Source organism: Oreochromis aureus, linkage group 3 (genome assembly GCF_013358895.1).
Source record: "Oreochromis aureus strain Israel breed Guangdong linkage group 3, ZZ_aureus, whole genome shotgun sequence".
NCBI classification, from domain to species: domain Eukaryota; kingdom Metazoa; phylum Chordata; class Actinopteri; order Cichliformes; family Cichlidae; genus Oreochromis; species Oreochromis aureus.
In genome coordinates, this window is record NC_052944.1 from 45,895,757 (window position 1) to 45,911,094 (window position 15,338).

The window sequence follows — 15,338 nt, forward strand, 5'->3', positions numbered from 1 at the left end:
CCAGAGAATATTCCTTTTTTCAAATGTCCATCACACATATTCTCGCATCGACTACTTTTTTTATAAATGGCTCCATGGCTTCTAAAGTTTGCAACTCTGAATATTTTCCGATTGTTATATCTGATCATGCCCCTTTGGTCCTGGATATGGCTTTGTCTCCAGGCTATAGACCTCAGCATCCATGGAGGTTGAACTCTCTACTCTTGTCTGATTCAGCTTTCTTTGACTATATCTCATCTGCAATTGATAATTTCTTAACTACGAATGAGTCTGAGGACATCTCTAAGTCTCTACTTTGGGAAACACTTAAAGCATACCTCAGGGGCCAAATTATTTCCTATTCATCTCACCTATCTAAATCAAAGAAAGCTAAGCAAAATGAACTTTCTGCCAAAATTCAAGCTCTAGACCGGCAACACGCTCAAACTCCCTCACCTGAAATATATAAGAAGCGTCTTAACCTACAATCTGAGTTCAGTCTCCTGTCGACCCATGATGCAGAGCAATTGTTATTACGGTCCCGTGGCAACTATTATGAACATGGCAATAAAGCCTCTCATCTGCTAGCCCACCAGCTACGTCACCAATCGGCATCTCGCCAAATTTTGCAAATTAAAAATGAATCGGGAACTTTGACTTCTGATCCAACGGAAATCAACTCAATTTTTAAGTCATTTTATAGTTCTCTGTATACATCAGAGTTCCCCTCTAATTCTATAGATATGAACCAGTTTCTTAACAAATTGGATACCCCTACAATTACAACCTCAACAGCAGCAGAAATTGATGCACCGCTCACTGCGGATGAGGTTATATCATCAATCACATCCTTACAGTCTGGAAAGTCCCTGGTCCCGATGGGTTCCTGCTGAATTTTATAAAAAATTCCACTTAAAACTGGCCCCTTTGCTGCTGTCGGTTTTTGAGGAGTCACTGAAACGCGGCTCTCTCCCTCAGACACTAAGATAGGCTTCTATCTCATTACTGCATAAAGAAGGAAAGGATCCTACTTGTTGTGGCTCCTATCGACCAATAAGCCTTCTTAATGTAGACTTTAAAATCTTATCCAAACTGCTAGCAACCCGTTTGGAAAGAGTTCTCCTTCTATTATATCAGACGAACAGACAGGCTTTATTAAAGGAAGACATTCCTTTTTAATATACTGGTCCCTTCTTAATATAATTTATTCCAAAATCATAGCACCGTCCCTGAGGTGGTGATCTCATTGGATGCCGAAAAAGCATTCGATCGAGTGGAATGGGGTATCTTTTGCAGTCTTGAAGAAATTTGGTTTTGGTGACAGTTTTATATCTTGGATTCATCTTTTATATACTACGCCATTGGCATCTGTTTGTACTAATAAGAGTATTTTACTCTATCACGTGGTACACGTCAAGGTTGTCCACTCTCACCTTTACTTTTCACTTTAGCAATAGAGCCTCTCTCTGTGGCTCTCAGAACCTCGCCTCTGTTTCAAGGGGTTATTCGTGGTGGTACGGAATATAGGGTTGCTCTATATGCAGATGACTTATTGCTATATGTTACAAATCCAACAATTCATTTATCCTCTATAATGAAAATACTTCTGAATTTTGGCTCTTTCTCTGGGTACAAGATTAATATACAAAAAAGTGAATGTTTTCCTATAAACCCAGCTGCACAAGAGCTTAGACAAACAGATTTGAATTTCCACCTAGCTTCTTCAGGCTTTAGATATCTAGGAGTGCATATTACTACTTCATTTAAAGCTTTGCGAAAAGCAAATTTCAACCCTTTGCTAACCTATGTAAGGTTGGCTTTTCAAAGGTGGGCAAATCTTCCTGTATCACTTCTTGGCAGGATTAATATTATAAAAATGAACATTCTACCCAAATTCCTCTCTTTTTCAGAGTATCCCATTGTTTCTACCTAAATCCTTTTTCAAATCTGTGAATCGAATGATTTCATCATTTATATGGGCTAATAAGACCCCCAGAATTAGTATGACCTCACTACAACAGGGTAAGCTCAGTGGGGGTCTTGCTCTGCCCAACTTGATGTTTTATTATTGGGCAGCCAACATTCAGAAGTATACCTATTGGCTGAATGATCCTCAAGCTACTTGGTGTTGCCTTGAGGCTCAATCATGTTTCTCTTCCTCACTCTCAGCACTATTATTTTCATCCCTTCCTGTTTCCCTGTTACAATTCACAGACAACCCTGTTCTAATTGGCTCTCTAAAAATATGGTATCAATTCCGGCGTCACTTCAATTCAGTCTCTGCTTCTGCTCTGACCCCAATCTGCAACAACCACCTCTTCCCCCCGTCCCTGGTGGACTCTTCCTTCTGTATTTGGGCAAGAAAAGGTATCAAATGTTTTTATGACTTTTTTAAAGATAACATTTTTCTCAGCTTTAGTGACCTTTGTTCTTTGTATGATTTGCCCTCGTATCATTTGTTCCGCTACTTTCAAATAAGACACTGTGCATCTTCTATCTTGCCAGAGTTTCCAAGTCAGCCTCTCAAGCCTTGGTGGGAAGACTTATTCCAGTTGAAGCCTCACAGTAAGGCTCTAATATCACAAATATATATTTAATTATGGCATCGGGCAATTACTCAACCAATAAAATTGCTTGAGTTGGGAACAGGAACTGGGTTTTCAGTTTGTTGAAGGTTACTGGGACAAAGTAATTGACAAAATTCATTCCTCGGCCTCATGTGAAAGACTCTCCCTTATTCAGTTTAAGACGGTATACAGATTACACTTCTCAAGATCTAGACTATCTAAAATATATACCCCGGTATTCCTGACCTGTGCAACAGATACAACACCTCCCCTGTGATTTAACTCGTATGTTTTTTTGCCTGCCCGTCACTTCAATTATACTGGACTTTTTACTTTGAGGTGCTCTCTCATGTTTTGAGCGTTACTCTCAAACCATGCCCACTAGTTGCCATTTTTGGTGTTTCTGAAGATGCTACCCTAAACCTTAGTCGTAAGCAACTGGATATTATCGCTTTCACTTCACTGCTGGCACGACGTTGAATTTTGCTGTCTTGGAAAGCTCCTCACCCTCCAGCCCGATCACGTTGGCTTGAAAATGTTATGTTCTTTTTAAAATTGGAGAAAATAAAATTCAGACTCAGAGGAAATGTTAATAAGTTCTCACAGGTGTGGCAACCTTTTATCATTTACTTTAACTCATTGAAAACACTTACAACAGACTAAACTTTGTTCTGGTTTTGGGGAATTGATTGATTTTTTTTTTTTTTTTTTTTTTTTTGGGGGGTTTGCTGTTGTTTTCTGTGTGGGGTTGTTGTTTTTTGTTTTCCTTCCTTTTTCCCTTTTTTTTTTATTTTTTTTTTTTATTTTTTTATTTTTTTTTTTTATTTTATTTTATCTGTTTTATTGTTGTCACCAGAATTTTAATGGCCTAATCTGTCTTGATATATGTCTTTGTATCGGTTGGTACTTGCTGTATTGGGCCTGATATGTTAAATTACATGTGCAAAACTCTATAAATAAAGAGGGAAAAAAAAAACAAACAAAAAAAAAAAACAAGTGGAGAGTAAATTCAATGGACATTAAATCTGCCTTCTTGCAGGGAATGGAACTGTCAAGAGACATTTATCTTCGTCCCCCACCTGAAGCTGGCAAGAACAATGTTCTATGGAAACTGAAAAAGAGTGTTTATGGACTTTATTGGTACAATAAGGTCAAAGACATTATGCTCAAAACTGGTGGTAAAATATCCCAGGTTGATCCTGCAGTGTTCTATTGGCAGAATGACCAATCTGAGATTACAGGAGTGCTTGCATGTCACGTTGATGATTTCCTTTGGGCTGGTTCAAGTCACTTTGCAACTCATATCATTCCTGTACTGAAATCTACTTTCCTTGTGGGCCGTGAAGAACATGACAGCTTTTCTTATGTTGGCATGGACATTTGTACAGTTAACGATGCAATAGAGGTGCATCAACAACTTTACATTGACAACCTACAACCGGTTCAGTTACAAGCAGCACGGGCTGTACAGAGGGATGCTTCCTTAAGTGAAACGGAACGTGAGCAACTCAGGTCAAAAATAGGACAGATTTTGTGGGTTGCCAAACAAACGAGGCCTGATGTTATGTTTGACACATGTAGCCTTGGATCCAATATCAAACATGCAACTGTACAGTCTATTCATGAAGTCAACAAAGTTATCCGTAAACTTAAGGCAGAGAAAGTGACTCTAAAGTTTCAGCATTTGGGTAACAGTGAGGATTTGGCATTGGTTATTTTCAGTGATGCTTCATTTGGCAACCTTCCTGATGGCGGTACTCAAGGAGGGGCATTAATCGTCCTTATGGGTAAAGGAGGAAAGTTTTGTCCTCTCTTTTGGCAGTCTAAAAAAAAATCAGGCGTGTGGTCAGAAGTACACTGGCAGGAGAAACCCTTGCCATGTCAGATGGAATAGACAGTGCTGTTTTCCTGGCAACACTTTTTTCTGAGCTTACAACTGGTAACACTGGTCTGAACGCTCTTCCTTTGATCTGTGTGACTCACAATCATTCCTTGTTTGATGCACTCAAGTCTACCAAGCAGGTTACAGAGAAGAGACTGAGGCTAGAAATGAGCAGCATTAAAGAGCTCATACAAGCCAAGAAAATCAGACAGGTTTGTTGGTCAGATTCAAAATCTCAACTTGCTGATTGTCTGACAAAAAAGGGAGTTTCACCTTTAACCCTTCTAAAGGCACTAGATGAAGGACTCTGGATACTGTAATCCTTTGTTTACAAAGTTGTCTTTGCATTAAAATGCACTATTGTTTATTGTGTGCAATGATAGTTTGCTTTAAGTAAAGCAAAGCACGTTGAAATGTTTTTTTTGTTTATATGAATATATACACATACATACACAAATGTTTACAGGGGTGTGTTTATACATTTATTTTATTTTTAAAAGAAAGAGGGAGATTGTTAACTTGTTATTTTCTGTTATATTGCGAGAGTACCGTTAGCCCGCGAAGTGTTGTTGTTTCTTGTGGAGAAAATGGCGTATCGAATAAAGCATTTGGAATGAGACTACGTCGTCGTGTATTTTGAGTTAACAGATCGTTCACTCGACGGCACGTACACGGACACGCCGTCGGGGCTGAAAGTGGACAGCTCACAGATCCTGAAGCTGCAGGTTTCATCTGTCTCCAACCAAAACTGAGTGAACCAGCAGCAAAAGAAGATCCAAACTACGCTTTACGTTTGATGAACATCGTCATGAATTCTCTCTGACTTTGACCTTTACTTCCTGCACAGCTCTCTCTCTCTCAGTGTACTTCAAGAACAGTTTACCTTCAAAAATCTGTTTTCTGCATTATTCACTGCTTATTACGCACCAGTCTGCTGTTGTGTTCACCGCTGTCGGCCTCCGAAAACAAAGCCTCATTTCTGCTGTTCAATACTGAAGAAATTGAAACCTTTTAAAATGATGACAGATTACAAACTCTCAGCTGTGTCTGTAATCAAACCTCTGTAACTTTGCTTCACTTCAGCAGCATCAGCTCATGTTCACATGTTGATTCATGGTTTGCTTCAGTTTTTGATCGACTGCAGAATATATTTTGAAGGTTATCTGCTATAAAAAGCCAGAAGAGGAAAATCTGCTTCATGTGTTTCTGTTTGATCCTCAGTGACTTTGACACAAAGGCCTCTGCTGTGATGATCACACCTCTGATCAAGTCTCACAGTGTCAGCTTTGTTTTTATATACATATGGATATGTGCTGATAAATGATCAGAATTAGAATATTTCCCACTGTCTGCTGTGTGCCGTGACCTTTGACCTGCTAAAGAGAGTCAGCTGTGGATTATTCATTGTTGTGTCTGATACTTGGAACTGTGAGGAAGAACACTACACAGTTAATCAGGGTCCCCTCTCTGAATCAGGAAAGGTGGGCAGGCCGCGTGTGGGCATGGGCCATACGTTGAGTCTCACTGTTTGAAATGTGAACATTGTTCTGCTGCAGTCAATGGACTAAACCAGAGAAGAAGAAAACAGACTTTACCATGAAGATCCTCAGTGTGGATCAGTATAATATCAGCCTGATGTCTGCAGTTTAGTGTCAGCACAACTTTCACATCATATTCATCTCAGCACAACTAAAACATGCTGACTGACCTCAGAGTTTCAAGTCCACATCCTGGACTCTCCAGGAAACCACACAGATGCTTCACTCCTGAATCCTGCAGCTTGTTGTTGGAGCTCAGGTCCAGCTCTCTCAGATGGGAGGGTTGGACTTCAGTGCTGCTGCCAGATAATCACAGCTGATCTCTGACAAACCACAGTCCCACAATCTGTATAAAGAATGAAAGATGTAAGTTTATTAGACAAAGTGTGAGCTTGAAATCATTCAGTGTTTCATCATCTGTTCAGAGCTGAAGAAGGTTCAGAATGTAGAAGTTTAGAAAATGGAAACTCCAAACAGCTGAAGCCAACAGGAAGCAGCTTCAAACAAACACAACAAGAGAAAAAACTCTGAATGTTTCACATTAAAGTCGTACATTTCTCATAAAAACAGGACAAAGACTTGAAGAAGTCGTGTTTTTCCTTCCAGGAACCACATGGCTTCACTTTTAAAGGTGAAGTGTGAAAGAAATGGACATATTTGAAGTCCAACACCTTTTTCCAGTCACATTATTAAAGCAGACAAACTACAAGCTCATTTTCATTCCAACAAGTCATCTTCTGACCTGGACTAACAACACTGGTCTCTATGTGCAGCTGGCTGTGAGACCAGTGCTCAGGGAGCGTCTACAAAGTGCAACACTGAAAGAAAATCACACACTCATTTGCTTCCATCATCCAACCTGAAGAGGAAACAGAGACGCCTCCCCTTCAAAGTAAAAGCTGCTCCTTTTGGACACAGTATCAAAGAAAGTCTACAGTATAACATAGGAAAGACAGAAAAAAGTTTTGGTTGTTTTTAAATTGTGCAGAAATGAAACTACACTAAGCTGAATTATGTGACAGACATTTCATCCCGTGTCAGTTTGGCCTCATCCTGGGCGGATTATCCAGCACACACTCTGACCACAGGCCCAGGGGCCACACACAGCTGGGCTCCATCCAAGAGACAGGAAACAAACCAACACAATAATAAAAAGCACCATGTGATCTTCTTACATCTTCAAGACAAACATAGTAAAAACATATTTGTTTCCTGATAAAATGATGTGACAGGTAGAACAGAGTAAAGTGGTGGTGTTACAGCCTTTCTCCCCTCTGCTGCCGAGGCTGTTAGTCTCTCCCAAACTCAGCTACAGGACTTCCAAATGAATGAAAGCAGCAGAAGTGGCTTTACAAATGAAAGAGGAAGAGGAGAAGAAGAGGAGAGGGAGGCCACCCTGACCATCACTCCAGCTGAAAACATCACACTTCCATTAAAGTTGGTGAGAAAATGTTGAGCAGGATGAGCTGCTGGCTAATCTGGAGGCTGTAGCAGCAGCTCACAGTCACCGTGGTTTCCACTCATGAAAAAAAGCTCTGGCTGCTTCATTTCTCATCTCATATCAGAGACTTTAGTGAAGCTGTACTGTGATGCTTCCATATTCCAGTGAGGCCTCCAGAATGATTTCAGCTGTTCTGTACACACACTGTGTGCCCTGTATGGCTCAAAGTCTCTGCAGCCTGTTTTTATCTGCTATCATCAGATCTTCATCATCCTCATTCACATCCCTCACACACTCTACAGCCTCATCAGCACTGACTTCATCTTCACTGACTGATGGAGCACAACATGAACCTGTGGAGGCTGAAACACTGTCCTGTCAAACATCTCCCGTCACCACTCCACTTCTGTCAGCCTTTAAATGAACCCTGCTCAAGTCTGTCACTTCTGTTTGGAGCCAAAAGAGGTCAAAGATGATGCCACTACATTCTTGTCTAGAAGATATTAAAGTGTATTTGGTGACACACAAAAAAGGGTCAAGTTTAAGTACAGTTTGGGTCCACACATGTCCAAACCCTGGTGTGTGGGCCTACTTAGTACTGAGAAAAGCCCACTAAAAGAACGCCCACCAGACCAAAGCAATGGTTTTGACTTGATCAGCATTAACCCGCCCCTGACTTTGATGGGTGAAGTTGACAAATAAAATGTATTTATGAACAGCGATGCAGGGCCAGGAGTAGCAACGTGAATTAAATAAATACATCATTAAATAATTCATTATCAATATTTTTAATTAATTATGTACATTTTTAATTAATTACTGAAATAAATAATTCATTAGTGATGTATTTATTTAATACAACCATAAAATTATTGCTAGTTTACTCAAAATAAATTGAAGACATCAATAATAAAGGTTAAATTATGATAATGAATACATGCAACTATAACTGATGACATAAGAATTTGGATTTTTAAGCTAAAGCGAAGGTGCTGACTCACTTGGCATGTTTCTCTCAAATCCTCCCTAATAACAATAACATAATTACACTTTAGCCACAAGAGGGCAGCAGCATTAATACAAGTCCCGTGTATATAAAGGTACAGTGATTATATTACAGGGATTTTGACAAAAACAAAACAGAAGTTGATGGCAGTGTGTTTTTCCATAACATACCAACCAAAATAAATAATAAAAACTTTATAACTTACAGAGCTTTTTTACAGACTTTGACCACTGGCAGCAGCCTCAGAAGAGCCTCCTCTGAAGCAAAGTATTTCTTCAGGTTAAACTCATCCAGATCTTTTTCTGATGACAGTAAGATGAAGACCAGAGCTGACCACTGAGCAGGAGACAGTTTATCTGTGGAGAGACGTCCTGATCTCAGGGACTGTTGGATCTCCTCCAGTAGAGAACGATCATTCAGTTCATTCAGACAGTGGAACAGATTGATGCTTTTCTCTGCAGACAGATTCTCACTGAGCTTCTTCTTGATGTACTGAACTGCTTCTTGATTGGTCTGTGCGCTACTTCCTGTCTGTGTCATCAGGCCTTGCAAACGAGTTTGATTAGTCTTCAGACCCAAGAGAAAACGAAGGAACAAGTCCAGGTGTCCATTGGGGCTCTGTAAGGCCTTGTCCACAGCACACTGGTGGAGAGATTGGAGTTTTGGTTTATCAAATAATTTAGGCCACATGGACGTTGTTTGTTGTTCTTCCAGCAGATTGAGTCCAGAGTTGATGAAGGTCAGGTGGACATGAAGAGCAGCCAGAAACTCCTGAACACTGAGATGAACAAAGCAGAACACCTTGTTCTGGTACAGTTGTTTCTCCTCTTTAAAGATCTGTGTGAACACTCCTGAGTACACTGAGGCTGCTCTGATATCGATGCCACACTCTGTCAGGTCTGGTTCATAGAAGATCAGGTTTCCTTTCTGCAGCTGATCAAAAGCCAGTTTTCCCAGTGACTCAATCATCTTCCTGCTCTCTGGACTCCAGTGTGGATCTGTCTCAGCTCCTCCATCATATTTGATCCTCTTGACTTTGGCCTGAACCACCAGGAAGTGGATGTACATCTCAGTCAGGGTCTTGGGCAGCTGTCCTCCCTCTCTGGTTTCCAGCACATCCTCCAGAACTGTAGCAGTGATCCAGCAGAAGACTGGGATGTGACACATGATGTGGAGGCTTCGAGCTTTCTTGATGTGGGAGATGATCCTGCTGGCCTGCTCCTCATCTCTGAATCTCTTCCTGAAGTACTCCTCCTTCTGTGGGTCAGTGAACCCTCTGACCTCTGTCACCATGTCGACACACTGAGGAGGGATCTGATTGGCTGCTGCAGGTCGTGTTGTTATCCAAAGGCGAGCAGAAGGGAGCAGGTTTCCTCTGATGAGGTTTGTCAGCAGCTCATCCAATGAGGTGGACTTTCTTGTTTCAGTCAGGATTTTAGTTTTGTTGAAGTCCAAATTAAGTCGACACTCATCCAGACCATCAAGTATGAACACAACCTGGAAGTCTTCAAGCCTGCAGATTCCTGATTGGTTAGTTTGATTAAAGAAGTGATGAACAAGTTCCACCAAGCTGAACTTTTCCTCTTTCAGCACATTCAGCTCTCTGAAAGTGAATGGAAATATGAACTGGATGTCCTGGTTGGCTTTGTCTTCAGCCCAGTCCAGGCTGTATTTCTGTGTTAAGACTGTTTTCCCAATGCCAGCCACTCCCTTTGTCAGCACTGTTCTGATTGGTTCGTCTCTTCCAGGTGAGCCTTTAAAGATGTCTTCTTGTCTGATGGTTGTTTCTGCTCTGTCTGGTTTCCTGGATGCTGTTTCAATCTGTCTGACCTCATGTTCATCATTGACCTCTGCAGTCCCTCCCTCTGTGATGTGGAGCTCTGTGTAGATCTGATTCAGAAGGGTTGGGCTTCCTGCTTTAGCGATGCCCTCAAACACACACTGGAACTTCTTCTTCAGTTGGGCTTTAAGTTCACGTTTACAGAGTGAAGCAAATATTTCTGAAGGTAAGAAATTCAGAAACAAATATTACACAATAAATATCACAGCCTTTCAGTACCCTGAAAGGATGAATGTCTATTGGTCCATTTCTTGAGCTATTAGGAAAGATCAATATTCAGTCTTTAGAGAAATTTTCTTACTGCTCTGCAGATGGTCAGCCATCTCATGCTGCTTAAGTCTCCTCAAGAAGTGGAGTGTGATCTTCAGAAATGCTTCTCTGCAGCTCTTTCTTTCATCTTCATCCTCACCTCCAAACATCTCCTCATCCTCCATCTGGCTCTTTAAAGTTTCTGGGTGATCTGGACTCAGAAGCTTCTGGATCTTCTTCAGCTCGTTCTTCACAAACATGGTGATGTTGTCCTCCAGCCGCTGGAAAAGAAGACTATATGAATTACCCAGTGGTAAATGGACTGGTTCTTATATAGCTCTCTGTGATACTCTGTGCACACAAAGCATTTTATACAACATGCCTCATTCAACCAAGCACATTGTTCTGTGCTTAAATACTTTTTTTCACACTCTGATGGATGCATCAGAGGGCAGCTTGGGTTTAATCGTTACCGGTACATTTGCCAGCCAGGGTTTGATTCACAAAGCTTCTGACTAGTAGCTGACCTGCTCACCTCCTGAGCTACAGTCACCCCAATCTGACTGAAATCATGGAGCCCAAACTCTGATTTATGTTGGACACACTGACAATCCTCTGGTCCACAAAGTGCAGCACAGAGGTGACTGAAAAGAACAAATGTAAACGTAGTACTACAAACCATAACCACAGAGTCCAGGTGTGTTTGATGTTGCTGTGCAGACTGACCAGTGGAAACCTCTGCTCTCTCCTGCTCCACTCTGTGGAGGAGTAATGAATAATTAGCTCATGTTATGTCTGTCCACACACAGACACAAGCTAAAGGTCCATGAAGTGATGTTTGGATGGGTTCAGTCAATCAGATGACTGTCATGGTGAAGCTTTGCTAGTCCTGGTGATCCCACTGAGAATTAACAACTCAGTTTCCAGATGTCTGTAGTTTTCTGCTCAGTTTCTTTAGTCCCAACAGCTCTTACCATCTCCTGCATAAAGCTTTCCCTCCATGCTCAGATGCCCTGGAACAAGGTGCTCTCTTTATATCAGTGACTGGTTTAAAGGGACAACTTGCAGTGCTTTCAAAACTTTGTGTCAGCAAAAGTAGTTCTAATGTTTATTACACTTTTACATTTTACACACACAAATCAATGAACATAAAACATAAACTTTTCAGATATTTTGTTTCACAATGTTACAAAACTCAGTTCACAACTACACAGTCTGATTTACAAAATATTTATGAGCACAGTTTGAGCCGATGTATGTCCCGAGTCTGTGGACTCAGTGGTTTTGTTTTGATTGTTATTGTCTTTTGTTACAATTTCATCCTGATTAAGATTTTCTAGTTCTGAGGTTTTGGTTTCTGTGTTCCTCTGTACTGTGTTAGTATTGTGTCTCTGTGTTCACTTCCTGTTTTATTTTGACAGAGCCATGTCCTACGTTAGTGTGTCTACTTTTGCTTCCCCTTGTCTGGTTATGTCCAATTAATCCTGCTGTGTCTCCCTCCCTTTTCTCATTCCCTGATTGTGTTTTTGTGTATATGAGCCCTTTGTTTTCTCCTGCTTGTTGCCGGGTCGTCTGTGTTATCTCCCCGTGTCTCCGTTTAAGGTTTCAGGTTAGTTTTTTAGTTTTTTCAGTAGAGGTTATCTTAGCTTCTGCACAGGCCATCTCCGCTGCACTTCACCGTTTCAATAAAGCTCACTCACTTCACAGCAGTGTCGGCATCTTGGGTCCTTTATTAAATTCAACATGGCTCGCCCCGCTAGCTGTGACATAAGATGTGAAAACAATATCCAAAAAACATGAGGGACAAACAGGGAATAGTTTTAAGGTGCAGGGCCAACAAACTGAGTCTAGCCATAAACTCAGAGTTGATTGAATAAGCATTTTGAATTGGCTGATCTGAGTTACTTCAATCAAGTCTATGTTCACTTTGAGTTAAGATTATACATGATTAATGTAAAGAAAAAGCCATCATCAGCAACTGATTCTGATTCAGCAGGTTTTCAAATCTAAACGGTACCCATCCCTAGCTGGCTGTAGTTAAACCTTTACTTAAAAAGCATCCCTAGACCAGCTGTCTTAGCTAATTATAGGCCAATCTCCAACCTGACAATCCTTGGAAGAGTAGTTGGGGGGAGACAATCAGAGGGGCAGTGTGATGATCTTAGGTTACAAACTACCGCAGTCAAGTCCAGAGGTGGGTAGTAACGAGTTACATTTACTCCGTTACGTTTACTTGAGTAAGTTTTTGAAAAAAAAAAGTACTTTTATAGTACCTTTTGGTGCTTTAATGGCTAACATTAACCTGGCTGGCACACATGTTAATGTTAGCCACTTAAATATTAGCAGTTAGATGAGGCCGCAAGAAGAAGAGGCCCTAGAAGAACGATGGATGATAAGATTAGATTTTCAAGACTAGGCAGAGACGTGTTTTCCTTTACTGTCTCTTACAGAGGAGGGAGCAGATACCAGACGAGGTCACGGAGGTAGTGCAGGGGAGGATTCGCAGCAGACAGCAAGACTGCCACGTCCATGCGAGAGAGCGATGGCTACAATAAGCTCTGTTTTGTCTCCCTATATAATGGTGTACAGCCCATTTGAGGGTTATCCTCTCTGTGAACCAGATGCTTGATTTCACACAGAGGTCCACCAACTGAATTTGATCAGTTATGGAACGATTTACCTCGACAGGCTCCTTCACTCGCTGCTTTTAAACCTGCCTTAAAACACACTTTTACTCCCTGACCTTTGACCCAGTGTGACATGTTGACTCACTACCTCAGACAGCTTAAAAATAGTCTTTTTGTTTTTTGGTGCTGCCTAAAAGAACCGTAAAATATCTGTCCTATATACAGTTATGTTCATATATTTTTGTACTACATCAGGAAACTCAAAAATATAGTTTGTAATATTTTAATCCTTATTTTTAAAACTGTTTTTGTCATTTTCTTCTCCCATTGCATCAAAAATCATTATTTACACTGAATAAATGAGTCAGCAGCTCTCTTACATTGTTGCTGCAGGTTCATTACTGAACCCTGGAGGTTTATCTTTGGACCGGTCACTCCTCACAGACACACAGCTGGATGCTGCAGATCCTGCTCCATCCTCTTCCTCCATCTTCTTGATGTCAGGGTGGAGTTAGTCTGAGAGGTAAACACACACACTCAGAGGTGCTGTTGTACTGGAAGCATCACACTGACGGGTTTCTAAAGTTCTCATTGATCATTTCATGGAGTTTCTGTGGTAAACACTGTCCTGTGACGTATGTGTTATGGTGAGGGTCATGAGGGCTAACCAGCCCCACTCCTTACTCCTCATATTTCAGCCTGAAGCACAAGAACAGCCTAAACCTAACCAGCAGGCTGTAACCTCAAAGGACTTCATGGTTAGAAATAAAGGTTCAATGAAATGAAGCAGATCATAAAAATACGAGTTCCAACTTTAAAAGAAGCATCCATACGATGACGGCACAGCAGAGGAGCACTTTCTCTAACACACTGATTCAGTTCCACTGACACAAGGACACACACAGGAAGGCACACACACACACAAGCCTTTATAAGAAACAACACAATCATCTGCGCTTGTCAATCCAAGTCCTTAGCCCATGAGCCCGCGGTATCAGACCACAGATATTCCCTTACTTTGAAAAAATAAAGACAGTTTTCAGAACAGACCTGATAGTTCTGCTACAGCCTGTTTACCAATATAATCAATATCAGATATCAGAGCAACAGAAACCTCGGTGATCAGGACGCTGGGACTGAGAACAGGAAGTGGCTCAAACGTCACAGTTTCATGACGTCAGCCTGAACTCCACTCACGGAGTTTCTGTCGCCATTGTAGTTTTTAAAGTCCCGTGATGAAGGCGGGTCTTTCTGTGAGTCCGCACGCTCATTGGCTAATAGCTCGAGATTGACACATCGTTATCCAATGAGCGTGCGGGAACTTCCGACATAAAGTTGTTTCCTTTGAAAAACCAAAGTCTGATTATTTTTGCCTCCACTGACGGAGCCTGTTGTTCCCGCCACAGAGACACAGTAATGTCAGAGCGGTGTTAACACTCACCCTGCCTCAGCACAGCTCTCACTCTCCTCCTGCTCTCTCACACTAAACGGAGGCTCAGCTAAACTCACTTCCTCTCTACTTACAGGAAACCAGCGCTCAGAGGAGCCGACCGGCCTCACATTTCACCCACAGACAGGAACAGCGTGGAATTATTTTATGTCATAAGAAGAAACATATTCATGTTAACACTCACCTGCCTCAGCTCCACCTTCCTCCTCCTGCTTTCACTTTCACTACTGCTCCCTAAACACAGAGGATGCTGGGACTTGTAGTTTTTTCCTTCCGTCTTCCTCTTTGTTTGTGTTCAAGTTATTTCGATCATGTAAACATCAACAGAACACGTGAAGCCACACAGAGTTTGTATGTCGAGGTAGGTAGGAGGTGTGTTGTCTTCGTAGCGCTTGTTAAAAATAACACAGCATCCACTTATGCTTTGCAAGCTACTGCTCCAAACATTTTATTGACACCATTCATTCCCTCACACCCAGTGTTGCCAACTCCTCAGTAAGGAAAATCGCTATTGGCTGTCCTAAAAGTCGCTAGAAGTCGCTAAATGACGTCATCACCTAATTTGCATAATTGGTCACGCTAATATAATTGTAACCTATGTTGTTGGAGAGAGAAATAACATCGTGGAAGAGACATAAAGTGAGTAAAAAACGTCCTAAATGCATTTAGAGTTTATTTAGAACTACAAATTAAATTTATTTTAGCAATTATTGTTTTTTTAATGTCACAATTCCAACCCTGCTCCTTTACCCGGGCTTG

The 15,338-nt window shown here is 41.2% G+C and overlaps 1 protein-coding gene across 1 annotated transcript; it reads right to left on the bottom strand.

The window, feature by feature from the left end:
* Positions 1 to 5,047: 5,047 nt before the first annotated feature.
* On the bottom strand, positions 5,048 to 14,696 carry LOC116328639 (protein NLRC3-like). The gene is made up of 6 exons (XM_039600750.1): positions 14,571 to 14,696; positions 13,510 to 13,645; positions 11,182 to 11,260; positions 10,555 to 10,783; positions 8,781 to 10,413; positions 5,048 to 5,117 (listed from the first exon to the last, which is right to left on the bottom strand). Exons 2-6 carry the CDS (start codon positions 13,617 to 13,619, stop codon positions 5,048 to 5,050), a joined length of 2,121 nt encoding a protein of 706 aa, XP_039456684.1. The 5' UTR covers positions 13,620 to 13,645; positions 14,571 to 14,696.
* Positions 14,697 to 15,338: the final 642 nt, after the last annotated feature.

What these genes read in the sequence shown, in the direction of transcription:
- LOC116328639 (XM_039600750.1), bottom strand. Translation starts at nt 13,619, where the DNA reads ATGGAGGAAGAGGATGGAGCAGGATCTGCAGCATCCAGCTGTGTGTCT. An exon ending in ACCTGGACTCTGTGGTTATG is followed by an intron (nt 10,784 to 11,181) that starts GTTTGTAGTACT and finishes CTTCTTTTCCAG; the next exon opens with CGGCTGGAGGACAACATCAC. An exon ending in CAGTCCCTGAGATCAGGACG is followed by an intron (nt 5,118 to 8,780) that starts TCTCTCCACAGA and finishes GTCCACTTTCAG; the next exon opens with CCCCGACGGCGTGTCCGTGT.